This window comes from Larus michahellis, chromosome 11, assembly GCF_964199755.1.
Source record: "Larus michahellis chromosome 11, bLarMic1.1, whole genome shotgun sequence".
Classification (NCBI taxonomy): Eukaryota; Metazoa; Chordata; class Aves; order Charadriiformes; family Laridae; genus Larus; species Larus michahellis.
The window spans coordinates 4,048,409-4,069,444 of NC_133906.1; the positions used below are offsets into that span (position 1 = coordinate 4,048,409).

Genomic DNA, 21,036 nt, shown 5'->3' on the forward strand with positions numbered 1-21,036 from the left:
CAGCAGCACCCAAGAGAGATCCAGGCTTTTAAAGCAGGATTTAAAAGAACGCAATACAGAGAGAAAAATAAGTTTAGCAGACTCTGCTAGGTAACTTAAAAAAAAAAAATCTTGAGTCACTGACTGTATCAAGGTATTTTATGCAACAATGTGATAGAAAGCTGACCCACAGTTTTCCCAATATGCTGGAAAAAAAGAGTTTATTTGGATAAGAATGCGCATTGGTAAATGGAAATGAGGTAGCACAGCTTGAATGGCAAAGAATTAAACAGGTTTTTTTTATATTGAATCAAGGGATTTTAACTGTACAATTTGCTATTAAAACATGATCTAGTTAATCTCGTCAATGGTCTTGTTTAATAATATTTTTCATTTTTAACTTTGTTTCATGTCATATAATTCTGCTTTATTTAACCACGCGAGAAATAGCAACTGTTCTTAGGAAAATACTATTGCCTACTCAGACAATAAAGGCAACCGCCGTGAATCTTACAAAGTAGAATCCAGGCCAAGCACTCAACATGGGATCGTGAAAAAGAAGTCTGGAATACATGAAGGTTTACGTGCTTCTAGGACACGTAGCCAGAGTGACGGCTCGGTTGGCTATAGCTCTGGTGGAGGCTGAAGCCATCAGCCCTAGCCCCGCTGCGGGACAACGGCACTGAGCAGACCGACGGAATGCGCTCTGGCTACTGCTGTCTGTCAGAGGCACCTAAAAACTTGTGCATTTTTGCTGCCAGCTGCTTGAGGCACTGCAGGCATTAAATATATACAGCGGCTGACATGGGAAATACACTTTTAGGCCTTGCTTCGTGCTCCTGTGTGGCATTCCTTACATTTTAAATCCAACAAACTAGAGTTAAACGTACCATGAAGAGTTATCCAGTAATAAACTGGGATTTAAATTGAAGTCTCGCTTATCTGAAATATCCTCAAAGGGCATAGATGGTTCATGCCATCTCATACCCGTAACAACTCACTGATGCCAGTTCCATTTTTTCCGAGGCGGACTTCCAACCCAGCTCACTCCCAACAGAGGTGGCCACTATTCCCCAGATGCAGCAGATGTCACACAAGGTACAGAACTGAGCCGTGCTATTAATTACCCTAGGGTTATCAACAACCCTAAGTCAAGTCTCTTCCTTAGCCTTCCTCGTAGCCCCACATATGGGAGATTGTGCAAGGCTGCAAAGCCCCACGGTGGAACTCCATGGGGTAGAAAACAATTGCCTTTTCAGATTTCATGGAGAAGAAAGTAACTTGACAGCCAAATGCAAGTCATCAGTGTCGAAGGCTGCTAATACATCCAATCTGATTATCTATCTTCATTCAAAACCTTAAGCACTGAGTCCATATTCATTGACAAGGAAAGACTGGAAACTATAGGCAAATTTTATAAAAGCTAGGGTCAACGGAAAGGCTTCGCCAATTTATTATTTCTTTTCTAAATCCGATAAACTGGAATAAATTGGTTTTAAATATATTATTATTTTTAAGTGTTTTTAACCACAAGCTTCAAGGAATCTGAAGTCATGAACTTAACCGGACCAGTCAATTCAAGCTCAAAGGAATTCAAACTGCAAAAAATGACAGTGGGGTTTGAATCAATGCAACTGGCAATAACAGCTATTACAAGCAGATTACCGATCAGGCAGCCTTGTTTCATGAGAAAATGCATTCTCCTTTTCTCTTGTGATCAGGAAATTTCAGTCTCTACAGCTGTTTGTTTGGCTCTCTCAAGTTTGTCCCTAATTGTGAACCCTTAAAACATATAAACTTCAAAATCTAATTCTTCAAAAATAGAATCATTTTTAACAGCCATCTTATTGCTGCACGTGGTATTACTTTGTTAAGAAATGCGATGCGAATTTGGATAAATACGTAACAATGCTAGTGTGGTGAAAAGGTTGTTTTGCTTGTTCTAGTCATCCACATCTGAAGCTGCATACAATCCGATATCTGAATATCTCGGTGAATTGGAACTTTTAAATGACCATTAGATAAAACATCTCAATGGCAGAACACTTTTCCATAAACTTAGCGTCTACGTCTCTAGACACATAGATATTTTTATATAGGCAGCCCATTCCATGCACTCACGCATATACTCTCTACATGCTATCTAGCTGACTGCAGCTCTGAGTCAACCTAATAATTTTATTCTTGCAACCCATTTCCTTATTGCAACCTTTTTCTTTTACTGACAACAGAAGTCATTAACTACTGAGAATCAACCGGGAGGAACGCAGGAGAAATTGCCTATGGGTTACCACCTAACTGTAAGAAACACTAAATGAAAGTACGAAAAAAGTGGGTATTGCCCTGAACTCACAACTGAATCTCCGTGGACGTAGCCGACTGCGAGACCAAGGGCCGGAGACTACAGCCTGATATTACTATGGGGGAAAACAGATTAAACATTCAGTGTCTTACCCAGGCAGTCTTCAAGTAAACAGCAGAATGAAATACCTAAGGAGAACCGTCACTGGTAAGAAAAACCAGGTTTTGATGCTGCTCCTATTGGCATACCATTTTTTTTTTTTTTCAGGCCACACCTGTGCGTCCAGGACTGACCTACAAATTACAGAGGCCACACGTTCGGAATACAAAAGGCAAATAAACTTTCCAAAGCTCTGGTACTGGAATCGTCATTGACAGCTTGACATATCAATATTTCAGGAAGAATAAATGACTTTCATATCCAGGGTTTCAGGTTTTTGTTTTGTTTTGTTTGTTTGTGCGATGTTTTTCTTCATCTTCCATTACCGGATGCTTTGGGAAGATGCTATACATAACACTTGGAGCTGCTTAAAATATTTGGAAATATTTTAATGAAGTCTTTTGAGAGATCACCTAATGCAACTTTAAAACAAATTTTACTATTATTATAAGTATTTTCTCTTCATCCCTTGCCAGAGGAAAACTATAAATCTTGTCTCAGCTGAATGAACACCATTTATCATATTCATTTTCTTGTCAATACAATTATGAAAAGCCTTTGGCCTTTTTCCAAGGAGCCTGATTTGCTCGAGAAACTCAATTAGTATAAGCAAGCCTGCTACAAAACAGCCCTATTTGGCAATCCAGCGCAGCTTCAGCATACCTGACGATTCACCTCTAAACCAGGATCCTAATGACTCAAGCGTAATGGTAAAATACAAGATACGACGGTGTCCCCCGTGCCTCCCCCCCTGCTTCTCCCCTCCCTGGACCAAAAGGACTTAAAAGAAATTATTTCTGCTCATTTTTGCCATCTACTGGACAAAACTTAAATCCTAAATGTTGCGATCAGAAAAAACCAGAAGAATCTCTCAGGTGAGAGATTACCAAGCGTCATTTGTTGTGTTACGGACAGGGCTTAGAACCAAAATATTTCCCGCAATCCCTTGGAAAGTTCATCAATACATTCTCCTACCAGCAATATACAAGTGACTATATCTGACAGTTTTCAATAGAGAATAAACATCAGTTTATGGTATATGAAAAGCTTAGCCCTTTATCCCTTGCCTCTTTGTATCGTTTATTTATTGAAGAAATGCAAGTAACTCAGATTTATTTTGGCTAATATTCTGTATGTGCCATTTTCAGTATTGAAATAATAGGGCTTCAAACGTAACAGAATAAAATCTGTTTGGAAAACAGCTTTTCTTTGCTATTAAAACCATTTTCTGATGATATATTTGAAATTACAAAAGAAATGTGTTGATCCGAAGATATTTAAACTTTTGTGATAAAACTGGCATTTGACCTTCCCTTTTCCTCCCGTTTACATTTCTGTCTTTATATACGGTAACCAGGAGTTGTGATAACAGCAGCTTATTCTGCTCTAATGCTTGGGATCGATACCTGGATGAAGCCGGGCTCAGCCAAAGGAGGTGAAATCCCCTGAACCGAAGCACGCACTTATCCTTCACAGCCAAGGGTGAGGAGGAAAAATAAAAATTTGAACCTGTGCAAGGGAAAAGAAACCGAGAAGGCCTGAGCTCTGAATCCCACGCAAAGCTACGTTTCAGTCTATTTTTATTGTTCATGCAGAATAACAAAATCCAAAAGTTGGAGGCTGTTTTTATTGATTTGAAATAAACTTAATTCGTAAACTGGAAGGAATAAATTAGTTAAAAAAAAAAATAATCAGGAAAGGGTCCCCAGGATTATATATCCTGGATCCTTGTATAAAGAAACACCTCCACGGATGAATCCATCTCTTTCAAATGGAGAGGAGTAAATCTCTCTTCTCCCTCCTCTTACAGCTGGAGATTTGCAGTTCTGCACAGGAGAAGAGCATGACACCGCACCAGGAAAAACCAAGTTAAAACAATCTGAAATGGAAGCAGCGCTGAGCTGCTTTTACATATCTTTCTGCTTTTATTATTAAGTTTCAGGGGAACACAAGCACAAACAGTACTAACGAAGTTAAACGTACCCAATGGTGCCCACTAGAAAATGAGATGCTAATTCACAGTCTGGCTTCAGCAGTTTGTGGGGGGGGTTTTTTGTTGTTTTTTTTTTCCTCCAGTCCTCTAAAAATGAAATGAAGGGATGCTTTCCACTGATTTTAAGAGAAATAAAGATTATACTGCTTTATGTTTTGGGCTTACTTTCTGCACGCTGACCCTGCACGCGGCCAGAATCACTGCAGGCCTGTGAAGGTCTCAAATAGGGTTTTTATCTGCATGGGCACCAGGACCCTACTGCCCACCACACAAGGACATCTACCAGATCCCACCAGGCTCTGCCGTACAGCTTTTCAATCCTCAAAGGCTCATTTCCTCGTTGCAATTCTACATCGACACATCCCTCTTTCTTAACCAGGAAGGTTATTAGTGAGCAGTAGGGTTTTATTATTTACTTAAAATAAAAATATTTTTAAAAAGCTTGATTTCTAGTAAAGCATGCGATTGTATTTGAATGTTATTTTTTTTCTGTCCACAAAACAAATACATAATTAACTTCCATAGCTTCGAGGGATCTAAATTATAAACCAAATATTTTCATAGCTGCTTCACTGTGTATTTCAGCAGTTTGTTACTAATATGATTGTGAAGAGAGAATTACAGCTACTGTATTTATAGAAATACAAAACATTTTTCTATAGTATTAAGAAAATACCCATGAGTATTATTGTGTTTGTCGGCTTAAAAATGTATACAATATTTAAAGCAAATAGAGTTCCATTATCATTACTTATTGAAGGAAACTACAGCCTAAAGATGATAATTTTGTTTGCAGATGTCCATTTTCTTCTGGATCAAGAAGACTGCAGGTGTTGCGATATTAATAGAGTTGACATAAATAGAAAGTAACTGACTAAATTAAAGACATGATTCATACCAGAGAGAGAAATCTCCCCAGATAGCACTTGTATAGTATTTTTTAAGCACTTTCGATGTTAAACCAAATGTAGGTACATTGTGTTTGCAGTTAAAGATGCAGCTTTTTTTTTTTTTTTTTTTTTATGAAAACATTAGGGATTTATGAAGGGAAGAAAAGCACTTGGATAGGTTTTCTCGCCGAGTAGTGTGACACAACAAAAAAGTGACCTCTCTCTCCCTGGTCCTTCCCAGTTAACTGCATGGTTGCCATTGTGCTGTAATTTTAGCTGATTACACATTAGTTCATTTAGCTTTGTTTCCTCTTCCCCACTGTGCCGCACTATTAAACTAATGCAAGGGGCCTGGTACCCCTCTGTGCACAGAGCTGGTATTGTCACAGCGTAATAAGGATACATCCAGTGGAACAGCATGGTGTAGCTGGTCTTTGTGTTCAGCGCAAAGGCGATCCCGCGAAGATCCCTCGCCAGCCCCATCAACATACGCTGCCAGTGGGAAAGAGACACAGTAATTGATTTTCACGTTAGCGCAGAGCAGATGGAGTAATAATCAGCCAATAATGACCACATATCTGATTTTGATTCATTAGTTTAAATGTCTCGCTCAGATCTTTCTTTCTCTCTTTTTTTTTTTTTTAATCAAAACCCACAAAGATTCTTTGAACAAACAAGATTTTCCACAAGTTTTATAGTGATAACACTAGGAAATGCTTTTGATTATTCTATATGCTACCCGAATAAATAATGCAAATTAAAACATAATATATGAATCCTGTGTATTGAAGTTTAAAAGTGCTTCCTGTATTAATATATTTAAAGTAACAATAACAATAAAATGTTAATTTAAGCTTGTAATACTTTGAATGAGGCATAAGACTAAGTGATACTCGTAACCAGCTACAATTAAGGTTGCACTGAGATTCTCACTGTACTGTTATTTTAACGTATCTTTTGTTCTTTTTTTAAAAAAAAGTATTTTCCCAAGTTAGATTTCTTCAGAAAGCAACTTTTGTGTTTACGGAAGACCACGCAAATCTCTATACCTGTATTAACATTAGTTCTGAGCAGCATTTTTTTTTTTTCCCCTTTAATGACTGAAGCGTGGCTTCAGAATCCTTCCAGCCGAAATGCAGACCACATTTTATGCATAGATAATTAGCCCCTACTTAGGGGATGTTTTCAAGATAATTAATAGACATCAATAAGAAACCCTAGTGAATGAAAAAATATTTTAACAATAGAAACAAACTTTGCAATTTACTTAGACATAAATAATATTTTTCAATAATTAAGTAGTTTTAATAAATTTTATCCAAGTGTTGCAGATGGGAGTTGTACTTTTTTTTTTTTCATAATAAAAGACCACAGGACTGCAAAGTCTGGTAAAAAAAAAAAAATAATCATAGAAGCATGGCAAAAAACCCAGTAAGGATTTCTCTCTTTAAAACCAGAGTTTATAATAACGTACCACTTGGTGCTAACACTGTAATACTTACAGCGTTGAGAAATACAAGAGGTAAGATTCACATATTAATTTTTACTTGCTGATATAAAGAGCAAATTACGGCTGATGCCCTGTTAAACCGCTAAATGTCACCTTACACACGGGCTGATTTCTACTTTTCGCATACGGCCCCGGCAGTCCAGCTGACCTGGGTGGCACACGCACAGAGATTTATCCAAGCATAAACCGAGGTCTCTACGAACTGTCGGTGAGGTTGCCAGGAGTATTTTAATATTCGCATTTCCTTTCTGTTGCGCGTCGAAAAGGCCTGAACTTGCAAGATGCCGAGAGGTCTCAACTCTCATTAACTTTAATGGGACTCTGAAATCACTGGAGAGGAAGTGTTCAATACTGAGAAGATGCAATATGAAATTGTAACTTTATATGCATCTGTATTTTCACACTTTGTGTGCTGTTTTGTCCATGCAGAAAATAACGGGTTAGCAGACATGGTGGCCAAAAGAGAACGAAAGGAACTCGGCAGTAACACTTTATAGTTCTTTCTGAAGGGATACAGAGATGCAACAATATGTACAAGGAAGCAGAAATCTTCCCGATTGATTTTGGTTCCTTTGTCCATTCCGGGCACAAAAGGGAGATGAACAAGCCAGCACAAAGGACAGGCTGGAGCAGGAAAGAAGGGGAATTCCAGCCCCTGGCAAGTCGGGAACTTGCCTTTGTTTGAGGATGTGCTGGGAGGGAAAGAGCTCACCATCTTACTGGGGCTTGGAACATGGATTAGGGAAGGACAACCAGCCAAACCCATATCCCTCCATCACACTTACTCTGCCTTTATAAAAAACAAAACAAAACAAAACACAAAAACGGTTCTAAGAAAACACTCTTTTGCAAAATTATTTGAGAAACAGTTTGGTTGTAAGACCTTAAAAACTATTAATAAAAGTAGATGTGCGACTTTTCTTTAAACCATGGTCCCAGATTTCTGGGAATTTACACCAACACCAGGCAACTTCGGACATCATTTGGCCTTGAATTCCAAAGAAAGGAGAACAACTACTACATAAACTACATTTCTTGCTTTTCTATTCTTTAAATGCAGGTATTGTTATTAAAAAGCCCATAGCATCAACCACACTACTCTTAAGAAATGACCTCAATCTACAAGGCACCATAATATTCTTGGCCTGTGAAATCCCAGCAAACTGAGCGGTTCAGGTATTATCCACTGGAACTCAACTTTATAAACTAACACTGCCTACGGTTGGCAATGTCCGAACAGCCCATATAATAGCCTACGGAATCCTGAGATAAATCCTCATCCATTTAAGTCACTGGTAAAAATATCTTTAAACTCTCATAGGAGCAAAAATCACCCTCGATTCCACGCTCGCTTAAGTCACATTTAGTAAGAAAAAAAACCACCAACATCCCAAAATCCCAAGACAACCTAGTTTTAGTCCATTTATGCGCTTACGTGCATAAAATTTATTAATGACAAACGATGTTAACCACTTATACATCTACTTTCTGTCTGTCGCCCTGTGGGACTGGAAGTGCCCTGCAAACTTAACAGAGTAATTTGAAGAAAACACGGAGCCACTGCTCCATTCACAAGTGAACACCGGCCACTTCTGGGGCAAAGTGACAGGTAATAACGCCCCTGGCAACTGTGAGACGAGGAAGACGAGAAGCGAAGGACAGTGAATACAAGAAACAGAGCAAAAGCTTGTCAGCGGGATGTGGGTTTCTTTGCTTTTCTTGCTAATTGAACAATTTTGTTCAAATTTTGGTTTTGAACTATTCTTCCCTGAATGTCAGCGGTAGGTTTACTTAAGATGAATGAAGACAAAGCAATTTTTAAAATAAATTCAAGTATTTTGTTTCCAAGTCCCAAAGAAGATTTTTCAAAGGAAAGGAGCTGAAGATTTCAGTATCCACAGGAAAAAAACCCACCCTGTGAGTCGCCGACGCGTGCCAAGTGTCTGACTAACGCAATTTAAAACAGACGAGACTACTCACGCCACCCACCCCCAAAACGGGGCTTGTAATGGAAAGTCTGACAGACCCTTAACTATAGTGGCACTACTGGGTGCAGCTATAATATTACCCTCATAATTCTACTATATAATAACAACAAAGGAAAAAAAAGGTGAAGGGTCATTGCGCTTTGTCTTTAGAATTAAGATGGCTGTCTTCATCCTTACAGCATACTCTTAATTCTGGAGACACGTCTTAATAACCTCTAAATAGTTCCAACAAAAGAGCCGTGTCAGAGGAATGAGCAGGCCCCAAGGTGTTTCAACTGGAGTGTTTTCATCTGCCTTTATTGCTCTATCCCTCTCCAGAATTAAGGCAATAACCTGTGATAAATTATTCAGGAACTGCTACAGGGATCAAAGCAAAATCATTCTGTTAAAGTGCTGTTTGCAACATTTGGCACTTAGTGTGAAAACTTTTAATGTGTGCAAGCTGAAAATCAAGGATTTTAAATAATTTAACAGCATGGAGTTTCTACAAACCAGCTAAAGATAGCACGTTGCTATTTAACTGCTTTTTCCTCAGATCCCTTTTTTTTTTTTTCTCCATGCGTTTCTAGCAAATCTGATGATGTCACAACGATAAACAAAGTACTACTGAGATTCCGGCTGCCCAGTCGATATATTACTTAACCCGACCGTCAAGAGAAACCTTGAAAAATCTTAGGAGAAAATCAGCCACTGTTTTAATACTGGACATTTTTCCTATTAATATAAAAATGTGAAGAAGGGAAGTAGCCAAAAAGAAGAAAAAAGGAAAGCAAAGCATATAATTACTTAAGCCATCTTCAATTATATTTGATCTCCCTGGAAAAGAAACCTAAACATATGTTTTGTAGGCGGATTTAATGATTACAAATGTATTTTAAAAAGAAAGAGCTCCCTTGTTGTGACTGTTTTTCAACGGTGTATTTCAGAAATATTAAAAAACTCAAACAAACCCCGGCCAGTTAGAAAGTCCTAGTAAAAACCACAAATTAAATGAATTTGGCAGTCCTGGACCATTTTCATAGTGATATTTTAACAGTGTCATCTCCCCGTGGATGGGAATACTAAGCATTTTATTGAAGAACCGAACTGGTTTTGTTTTCAGTACTCGCAAAATGAAGTACCTGAAAGCACTTTTGCATGTATTATTTATTCATCGTGATAGAAAAATAGCTTTAACCTAATAAATTACATTTAAGAGAATTTAGAGCAAAAGTTTTGTTTATGATAAAGCAACAGATTTAGTTCTTTATCAGTAGCTTAAAGCACCAAGTTTTCTGTATACAAATTAGACAGATGGTGCTTACAGTAGAATTTACTAAAGGTCTGTCACAACAAATGCAGCCAAGCTGCATATTTAATCACTGCAGAACCTTGTCTACCTGCAGCTGCCAACTGCTAATCCAATTTCCCTGATAAATGTGGCAAGAGACACGATCAGCAATAAAGAGCATCTAACTCCATTTTCCTGCAGGGCGTCTTTTGATGAACATTTAGGACGGAAGCGGGGAGTGCACTGTGTGGCCCTGGCTCGTGGCAGCTGCATGCATTTTGAAGACACAGTTCTCAGGTTACTCACTTAATTCTGCCACTATCATTATGTTGCTATTGATCTCAGTAGCTCTTGTCTACACAGCATTACTCTAGATGAAGCTGAATCAGGCAGTTATCATGCATCAAACTTGCTCAAAAGCCTGGAGATTTCCCCTTAATTACTTGTGATTTTATTTGCAAATACCGTTAAAGTGTAATCAAGCAGTCACTTTCCAGGGTCGTTAAGAACTTGCTAGTTTAGGAATATATCACTGGCACTCCATTAAAATTTCTCTACTAAGATGGTTTCAAGCAAACCAGACAGGACAATGGCAAAATTATTTTAATAAACTCAATCCTCACACGAGATAAATAGCGTTCCCTACAGAAAGGGTGATGCTATCAAATGACCTCTTCGTTCTGATTTTTGGGATTTATAACTTGAAAATATAAGAAATGAATCCAAGACAGATAAACTGCATCTAATAAATGAAAACGTATTAAAATTAAATACCTAAAGCAACAACAAATGAGGAAACCAGAAGTAATTAATTGTTGAAATAACCTTAAGTACTTTTTTTTAAAAAAAATATCAGCCTAATTCAAGCGATTATTGTGAACTGGGCATCTTCTGGTACTGTCAGACATGTACTGTAGACAAACTATTTACTAAATATTTCTAGCGTATCTGCTTATTTTCTTACAAAAGGAAGCGGGTAAATACGATGATGTAATATTTAAGTTTCCATCGTATTTTAAAACGGCAAATTAAAAATTCCAGCGTGGGTTTCTTCCAAATGACCCCGTGTAGCTGAAAGGCGCGCTCCAGTGCGCATCGTCAACTATTTATGCAGTGAGGGTACAAGGGGATCTCTTTAATGCGACACCGCTCTAATACATTATCATTCCTGATGATGCAGCTTGTATCGAGCAAGTCTTTTCCTTCCCTAAAATATACTGTTGTTTTGACACAAACAGCTTGCTACACTTAAGGATTTTACTAATAAAACATAATGTTGTGCTAGATATTATGACTGTTGCCACAGCTGAACTGACTTGTCAAATCAATCCTAATATGGCTCCCACAGGCACATAAAAACCTTATTTAGCTATCAGTTATCCTAATCACTTTGTTCAGTTTAAGGGTGCAATACTTCAAGACCAGTTCCTATTTATACATATATGCCCAGCCATTTAATAAAGTCTTGATTTATATAATAAATTCTTGTTTGAAAAAATACTTTAAAGCCGCGGTGTTTTATCAAGTGTGTTACAACATGTCTCCTCATGCCCCCAAATAAATATGTTAATATACGCAAGCGGGACACTTGCATGGCAGAGGGGAATATGACATATGAAAGGGGTAAGCTATCACCGAAGACAAATCTGTCCCTTTGATTATACATGGGGATCAAATGAGGTCAACTTGATTTGCAAAGGGCTGAAAAATCCCAGGGCCTCTATAAAAATCTTTGTACAAAGTTTATTTAGGATAGTCAGTCGTAGCCTTTGTATCTCGACTGTCTACATTTCTAATTATATAGAATATATAATATATATAAGGTATAAATACACAGGTATAAATATACATCTAAGCATACAGGTATATACACACCAAGAGAGACAGAGAGGAGAGATGACAAGCTTGCTGCTAAATGCTTGCCCCACTATTAGTTCTTCCCATGGAGAATTTCTTCCCCTACCATTGAAACAAACCTACCTTTGCTTCTTCTTGTTCAAAGCTACCGTTGAATATCCGAGTCACGCTTTCAAACGAAACTGTGAGGGGGAGCATGAAATTCTCAAACTCATCCTCGTCTTCACCTACAGGAAAAGAAATCACAACAAAAAGCATCACACCATATTCAGTCTGTCGTTCGGAGGGGTCAGTCTCTTCGGCTTTTATAGAAAAATCTCACTGACATCATGGGAACTTTCAATATGACCTACAGAAACAAAAACCTGAGGTCTGACATATTTTTACTGAGTTATAAACAAAGAAGACGGATTGTTGATCGCAAACAACGTGTATCTGAGGCTGGCACGTCTCTGCGTTTCCCAGCTTTCTCTTTTTCGTATTTCTGCTGTCTCTGTTAATCTGACAGCGTTTGCTCAGTACCCTGGAAGAATATTCACAGAAGAAAAGTGAAGGGTCAGCAGTTAGAAAACGTTAAATTTAAAACGGTAACAACAAATTAGACCCTTTCACATGTGTACTTTTTAGTGTGATGTTTAAATGATCATAGGCTATTTTTTCTACCTCCTACCTATTTAGTATACGGAATGAAGCTGCCGTGGAAATAAATCTGGACTGCACTGGGGTTATTCATGTGACACTATTCCCTCATTTGTTTCAGAAGGTGTGAATTTTTGTTTCAGAAGGTGTGAATTTAAAGTAAAAGAAACAAGATGTTGTGGGTAGGGAAAAAAGAGATTGTCTCGGTTAGACAGGTGAAAGAGAACCTGGAAGTCTGGATTCGTTCTGTTTTGACATAACACTGAACGAGGACCTATAAACAACTTTTTAGAAATGGCCATTTGCACGAGGATTGGTACTTACGCTACTTATCTTTAGGCCCTTAATGAGGGTAGCTTGCCTCTCGCATGCAGAGTCCCCTCGAGAGTAATTCAGAGTAGGAATTTAATTTATGTTCTTTAAAGAGCTCTTTGCTATAGGGCTTCTCTCTCTTCTCTCTGCACTGGCAAGTCTGGCAAACTAAGTTGCAACTGAAGTTACGAGCAGTCTTTTGTGTGTCAAACCGGTTGTGCAAAGTTGGTGTCAGCTTAGTGTCAGTTAGTGTTAGTTTCTACACTTCATATACCCATCTGTAAAATGGGCCTAATTCCAGCCTCTGATCTCTAGGAACGTTGCAAAGACCAAAGCACTCACCCCAGTACAACAGTAAGAGTGAGAGAAAAGGCCAAGCAGAAAAATAGTCACGACAGAAAGCAAAGCATGGACTAAGACATAAACCCAGAGGACAACCATCATGGTTTTGGCTGGGATGGAATTGTCTTTCTTGCTAGCAGCTGGTGTAGTCCTGCGTTCTGGGTTTGGGATGGGAATAGTGTTGATAGGACAGTATTGGTTTTGGTTGTTGCTAAGCAGTCAAGGCCTTTTCTGCTCCTCACACCGCACAGAAAAAAAGAAAATCAAAATACTCAGTAGCTTCTCATTAAGTCAGAATGACAAACCTTCTGAACTGAAAGAGGCAAATATCCTCTGAGAGAAATAATTGTGATCCTGCAATTAAAACCGCCTCACAACAATGTGGATATTTACAGTGGAGAGGAAAGGAAAGCAGCAGCGGCAATCCCAGTTATGGCACTTCCACAGTTCTGAATACTTGGCTCTGTGATCTGAACCGCTTCCCTTTAACACATGGCTTTCGTGCCCAGCTTTCCAGATTTTTTTCTTTAAAGCAAAGGAAATACTTTCAATAACTTACTGCTACTGCACTGGCCAGCCCCGGTTATGGACCCTTCACGTTGCAATCTATGCTCAAGAACTTTCTTAAACCAGCAAAGTAACTGACCCAACCCGCGACGTGCATCCTGCACCTGGAGCTGAACCAAGGAGGCCGAGATGCTTCGTGCTAGATTTCAAAGCTACTGCTGGCAGCAACAGGGTCTGGTGGACTTTGGGAAAATCCCATCCTGTCCATCTTTGCCCGTCTCCTCTGCCATCTTCCCTCTGCTCCTTTCAACCCCAGTCAGTGTTTTTATTTATCTTCTCTGGACCCTTATGTCCACCTTCTGACTGATCACAGTAACCCCAGACTGTTCCTCCAGCTTTTTGTTTCCATCTCCTTCCTTTGCCAACTCCAGCTCCTCAGGCAGTTCCAATACAGTATTAGTTTCTGTGCTCCCAATCTCTTTGCTCAACCAGCTTCTCTCACCCTCCTAGGAGCTAAACTATTTCTATAGGCATTGCATATCCTGATGCTTTTCTCCTTTTAATTGCTCATTAGATTTTCCTCAGAGCAAAAAAATTAGTAAATAAAGACCAAGCATTCAGAAAGAGTCCCGTGCCAGTATGGTCCCATGCCAGCGCAGAGGCTGACAGAAGCTATTTGGGTACCGCTCTCCGCAGGATCGACGCTCAATTGCCATTTGCAGAGTTCTCAGGAGAAATTGGAGTTGTCACAACATCGCAAAAATAATACTCCCTCTCATCTAGGCTGCTGCGCGTCATTAGAAGATAATCTCCACGAGGATACTATGCACACATCCAAATTCAAGATGAACCCTCCCAGAAGGTAGAATCTCAAGCGTACTTTGTTAAACCAGGACAGCAGTCCAAAGGACTACCAGAATGTCCAATGTTGACCGGGACCAACACTTTAATGACAAACTCGTTAGTTCTGGAAATCTAAAAACTATTTCTGTTTTAAATTTCAGTGTAGGCAGTCAAGAAAGAATATACAGTTAGGATCCTACATAGTATTGCCCTATTAATCGAATAACTTGTAACTTTTGGAAAAGCAACACAAACTACCACCTATAAATTCTTTTGCATTCCTGTACAAGCCACATTCACATCCCATCAAGAGTACGATATTAATAAGGAAAGGAAGAAACTATCCTAAACAAACCTGCCATGGTAAATTGTTCATTTTTGGTACGTCAAACTACACGTACGCATCCTTATTACGTCATCTGAAAGAAAAGAGATGCCTCGCGTGTTAAGTTATAGTAGCTCAGCGTGTGGCTTACGGCAATAGTGTTTTAAACTTGCTTCACTTGGGGCAGTTTGGCGCCGAGCATGAGTGCGTATACCTGTAAGCACAGCACCCGGACAAATCACGCCCAAGAGCTCCTGAAGGTATATTCTACAGCTTGGATCTACCCCTTTTGGTAGCGCGGAAGAAAAATATAAATTAAAATTTATTAATCCTAGGAAAACCTTTTATTTAAACATAACTTTTAGCGGTGTTCTTGGATTAGTTTTGGTTGCTATATACTTCACACAAATATTCAGTTTACTTTAGAAATCTTGGACTAAGAATCTTGGACAAAATGATGCAATTCTAAATGACCAAAAAATATAAATTATTAAACGTACAGCCTGGGCCACGTAAGGAATTCAAAGTCTAATTATAGTCACGTGACCTTAAAGTAATTCAACAGAAACCGAAGTGCATTTTGAAGCAAACACCATTTAATATATTGCTGTTCTTTCCTACAATTAAATTTTGCCAGTCACTCCAACAGCACATTGTTCAAAATGTAAATATTCTGAATTTACTGTATTCAACTAATCTCCAAAAAATACTTCTACGTCAAACAATTACTAAAAACAACCCCCGCCGATAAAAGTTCATCTTAATTTTGTTTCCACGCAAATTGTTTATCATTCACGTAAAAGGATTTTATATAAAGCTGATTTAATTTGGAAAAAAAAACCTCAGAGAAGACAATCGGTACACTGCTTTTTTTGTCTAAAAAAGCTATTTTGCACAGTTTGAAAACATCTTCTGATTCACAAGAATGCTGCCATTCAATGCTTGCACACAGTTTGTGTATGCCTTACTTTTTGAATTTGGATCCTAAAAGCAACTTACACCTGTTTGTGTCTCTAGATGTGCTTTTCTATCAGTTCAAACCCAAACAAATTTATTCCAGTAGAAACACAAAGTAAATATTGAGGTATGCTTTTTCCAGATGTTCCTTAATCATTTCAGATCTTGTGGAGCTGCTAATCCAGAGGAACCACAATGACCTCTATCAGCTCGTAGCCAGTCATAAGCCACACGCCTGCATTTTGTCTGACATATGTTTACACAATCTCTACTTTGAGATGTAGTTTTTAAAACCTCTGATCTTGGTTTTACCAAATTCCCCCCCACCCGCAGGAAAAGTCACTGAAACTGCATGTGTAACCCATTTTATATTAGAAAATGTACCTCTTGCTTATGTTATACAACACCGAGCCAGTACCAAAAGCTGTTTAACCACAAGTAAATCCAGGTCCAGCTCACAGTTGCCATCCTTTAAGAAAAAGCTGATAAATACGGTTCGGTCTTGCCTCGAAGTTAACTCTTTTCAGCACCGTTCAGCAGCAGACAGTACAGGGGAGGAACAACTACTGTTGGCTTACGATTGTGTCGATCTCTTCTGCACACATATTGCCTAGGTGTGCGGCCCTCCTTGTATGAGGGCTAGAAATCAGGAGACAGAAGACTTCTCTTATTTTCTGAAGGCCCCTCACCAGTGGCCCGCCTCGCGACACCTACAGGCATCCATCCTCAGGGCCGGCAGAGCCTCAGCAGACGTAAGCCTGCTCAGAAGAGGCAATTGCAGAAGCGCTGCATTCTTCACCGTCAGCTTCTTTAACACGGGACTTGTTTCAGTGCTCATTTTGAGAAGCCCAGCCTTCCCCATTTAGCCAACAGAGCGCTAACCACGCAGACAGTGTTCTGCCTCTTACTCTGGTGGCCAAGGGCAGTGCCTGGATTCAAATTTACTGGGTCTTTTATCACATCTAGCTATTAAAGAGTGCACCGTGTTTTACATGTGTCCGGCCTCCCTCGTTTCCAAAGGGCAACTCAAAAGGTAACCCCAAATGCATGTTTAAGTATTTCTGGCTGAACTGCAGAACTCTCGTCAATCTTTTTATTAAAACTTGGATGGTCTTGTATATTGGAAACGCGCACAAAGAACTGAAATTAAAGAAAACCTACTAGAAGCTGGAAGGTTCTGGCATAATCGGTATGTCACCTGGAAATGCAAAACACTTACTCAAGCACTTAATGCTGTAAATCTTCAAACTTAATGCAAAAAGTGCTTCTGTGCAAAAAATAACTCCTCTTGCTTATTTCTGCAACAGAAGGCAAACAAATACATTGGTATTGCTTCATCTCCAAAGTTGACAGGCAGTGATTTAAATACCAATGATAACATATTTACTGTACAATTACACTGCTGTTTGATGGGCTTAATAACCTTAGAAGTTCATAGTATTACACAAGACAGTGGTGTCTGGGGGATGTGGGAGAAGGACCTTACCTAAATCCACCATGAGGAGCCGCGTGAGAGCAGTGTAGAACACCGTCCGGCACCGAAGGTCACTGAGGCTGTAATTATCGCTGACGCCCAAGAAAGGGAAATGCTTACTCTGTGGAAACAGCAGAGTACAAAAAGTTAAGCGTTCTACAAAATCTACTACACACAATGTTTTTTAACGCCGTAAGGAAACTTACTGTGTGATTCTGAAGCATGAATTTCACAGCCTCGATTTTCACAAGCTTTTTCAGGAGACTATAAGTAGCAGGCGTTAAGGAAAAATCAGCCTCGCAGTGTTAACGATTGTGTCATTGGGTTGTACAAACTTTCAGGATTTTTTAGTGAGAAAAAACCCTCAACTGAAACAACAACGAATGCAAATTAAAAAAAATTATCTGAATTTCATCTAGAAATATATGTCACGGAGATGTTCTTTAGAACATTAAAGACCACAATCTATTATTAATTAAAGCAATTACTTTTTATGGCATATATTCTAGTCACAAAAGAGACAAATGAACTAAATGACTTTTATCATTAAACGGAGAGTTTCTGCTAATAAATGGTGCTGGTTTTTCCCCAGATAGGCCCATGTTATCAGCATGTAAAAAAGAAAAAAAGAAGAAAAAAAAGAAAAAAAGTGGTTTTGCAAGTGGCCGTGTTGAAGATGACCGGCGTTGGCAGGCCTAAGCAGCACTGAAGTAATGGGGTGGAAATCACAGAGGTTTTTTTTTCAGTTACGACAGATGAAAATGCATCTTGTACGTACTAAGCTACGTTAAACATTTAACCAAGTAATTTCAGATGTCTAAGAATTAAATGGAAATTTCTTAAGAACATACAAAGTCTCAGAGCAAAGTCTGTGGCAAAGTACAGCTGGGAATTTTGGATGTATCTATACATACTTCCACAGAAGTCCCAGTTCCGTCAACTTTATAGAATTGAAGATTGGTCACCGCGTCCCTCCGGCAAAGCCCGCGGCTGAGGCTCCCCCTGGCCCAGCAGGGTCAGCTCGGCTCTGTCTGCACCTCCTCTATCAAAGGCTCCCTGGGAGACGCACATCAAATGACAGAGTTTCCTGGACTGCACGTATTCTGCAGAGCATCTATTCCAGCATCCCTTACTAGGCAACTACACCTGATGGAACGTAGTATTTTTCCGAAGGTTTCTATTAAAAAGCAGGAGAAATCGTATTAAATCAAAAGTTGAGTTTGCAAAAACTATGTTATAGAAGGCCGTAAAGCTCAGATGGTCAAGACTTGTTTCCCAACTTCAATCCTCTCCCAGCTGGGTGAATTACGGACATCTCTAATAGCATGAGGACACAGCGATTCCCTGTCCCAGATGGTTCAAACATTTGGGGTTGAGACAACACTGCGTATTCCAAAAATTGCCACGCCGACGCCGGCGTGAGCTTTTGCTCAGAGGCAACCGCTGCCAGGAGGGATGCTCGCAAACACGGAGCGAGGGAACGGCCAGAGCAATGGTCTGGATTTTCCCACTCTTGTTTCTCCTTCATTTGGCATAAAACTGCTGTACGACTTTCGGCAAGTCTGTTAAATAGCACTGTTTCAGTTCGGCATCTGTAAAATGGGGATATAAAAGGCTTTGTGATATCTGAGTATAGTAATACGCTTTTTCAGGAATTCCACGGAAAAAATTCAACCCCCAGAAACATCAAATGAATGAAATGACTTATGGGCTTGTACATGTGACAAGGAAAATTATAAAACCAGGACTCATTGGTTTACTGGACACTGTTGATCCCTGGCGTTGATGAAGTTCTTTAAGGAATAATCAGCAGGGCTGCATAATTTAGACTGCTCAGTAGTGCCTAGTCAGGGACAAACACAGAAGATTTTACAAACAAATACCCGTAACACTTCTTATCGTTACTGGGGTTTTTTTCTGGGTGCTTGCTTGACTCCGCCATTCCTGCACGTAATTGACTGAAGACTTTGATTACTTTTATGTGAATAAACAATTTCCCATTTCATTTTAAATGGATTAAATTCTTTTTACGCAGTTAAAAACGTAAGGATAGGTTTTATAGCTGCTATTGGAAAACCTCCTAATCTAGTTTTTAAGATGATGCTCCTTTGTCGATCTATAACATTTGACACAGCGTTACCTGTTTTATATCGCAAAGCTACATAGTTGGGTTTTTCCCCCCTGTGTTACAAGGGACAGCCTCTCATAAGGTAACAAAGACATGGATCAAGACTTCTTGAGACTAAATATTTTGCCTCAAGTTATTGTATGAAACAACAATGAAACTGTAGTTATTTTGCTACAAAAATATACAGTGGAAAAGTTAATTATTAGAAAAAGCTAAACATGCATGAGGGAGCACTATGGCTTCAAAGACATAAAGGAATGACTAACATATTCCATTATGTAAATGAATTCAAAGATATTTCACGACTGATCAGCTAGGAGGGACATAATGATTTATAATTCAAATAACTGAGCTTTGAAATCAAATTGGGCTAATATATTTCGAAATATGCAAACCTGGAATAATTGTGAAAGTAACGTAAACCATGACACCAGCTCCAATCATTTGTTGCCTCTACTGTTAATACTGACTTCTGTTTTTTCTTCCTTTTTTTCCCCCCTGTTATATAGTACATTTGCTGGAATTACGGTTGCTTTTAATTCCAGATTATCCTTTAGAAAAAGACTGTTATACTCATAAAAAAAGAAAAATAGCAATTTCTAAGACTGTATAGAAGCCGATTGACGCACACGAAAGTCCTGAAATTAAATAAATTATTATTTTAACCTTTCGGGCTAGCCACAATTTAATCTATATCAAATACTGAAAATTGATCCACTGGATCCAGCGTCTTAACAATACACTATTTCTTTCAAAGCAATATATACTTAATGCCTTTTAAAAAAACCCTAATACAATGTGAAAAGGCCAAAGTTTGCAATGCCAGGAAGTAGTTATAAACTACTTCATATGTTTGAAATAAAAAGTACTTCAGTATTATTATTAAAAAAAACCCTATTGGTAGAGTTTTTTATAGGAAAAAAATACATATCTTTAAAAGCCAAAATGACCAGTGAAATTGGGTTGTACATCATTTTCTGGGAAAAAGGAAAAACAGCTTCGACAGGTGTAATTTATCATTTTTCTGATTTAATACCAAAGAAATATATTAAAATAATAAAAAGAATCCTGAAATCCTCAAAATTTGTAGTGATAAATAGCCCTCCCTGTCTTTATTGCATTATGCCTACTAACAGAAATATTGCATGGTGGATTTTGCCAGACAAGGACGATTATTTTCCAATAAAAAGTTGCATATTAAATTCCAGCACAAAAGTGGGTGTCTAATACTTTTGAAATCTTTTATGGTTTGCCAGGGAACACAATTTTAAACTTAACTAATACAACATCACGGCGAAGTGAAGCAGCATTAGAGCTATCTCTGTACGACCCCACCCATCTAAGCAGAAAAGCTACTGTTCTCACAATTTGTCTGAAGCATTGCCGTTGTGAAGTAATTGAATGAATTTTTTGGTATTTCTGTTTGTAGTTAATCCCTCTTTTTACTAGTCTTTAAACATTTCACATCGATGTTTAAGATGTGTATTTACGCAGACAGTGCTGCTTTACATCCCGCAGTCTGAAACTGCCCTTGCAACAGTTTGCAAGTTTCTGCAAAGAA

General features: G+C 38.7%; 1 protein-coding gene across 1 annotated transcript in view; it reads right to left on the reverse strand.

Annotated features, from left to right (window-relative positions):
* RANBP17 (RAN binding protein 17) overlaps window positions 1-21,036 on the reverse strand; it is a 159,782-nt gene that overhangs the window by 46,409 nt on the left and 92,337 nt on the right. The window contains exons 17-20 of the mRNA XM_074603816.1: window positions 17,554-17,617; window positions 17,360-17,468; window positions 12,072-12,175; window positions 5,727-5,815 (exon numbers count right to left, since the gene is read on the reverse strand). Of these exons, the coding sequence (XP_074459917.1) occupies window positions 5,727-5,815; window positions 12,072-12,175; window positions 17,360-17,468; window positions 17,554-17,617 (366 nt within the window). The remainder of the gene's footprint in view (window positions 1-5,726; window positions 5,816-12,071; window positions 12,176-17,359; window positions 17,469-17,553; window positions 17,618-21,036) is intronic.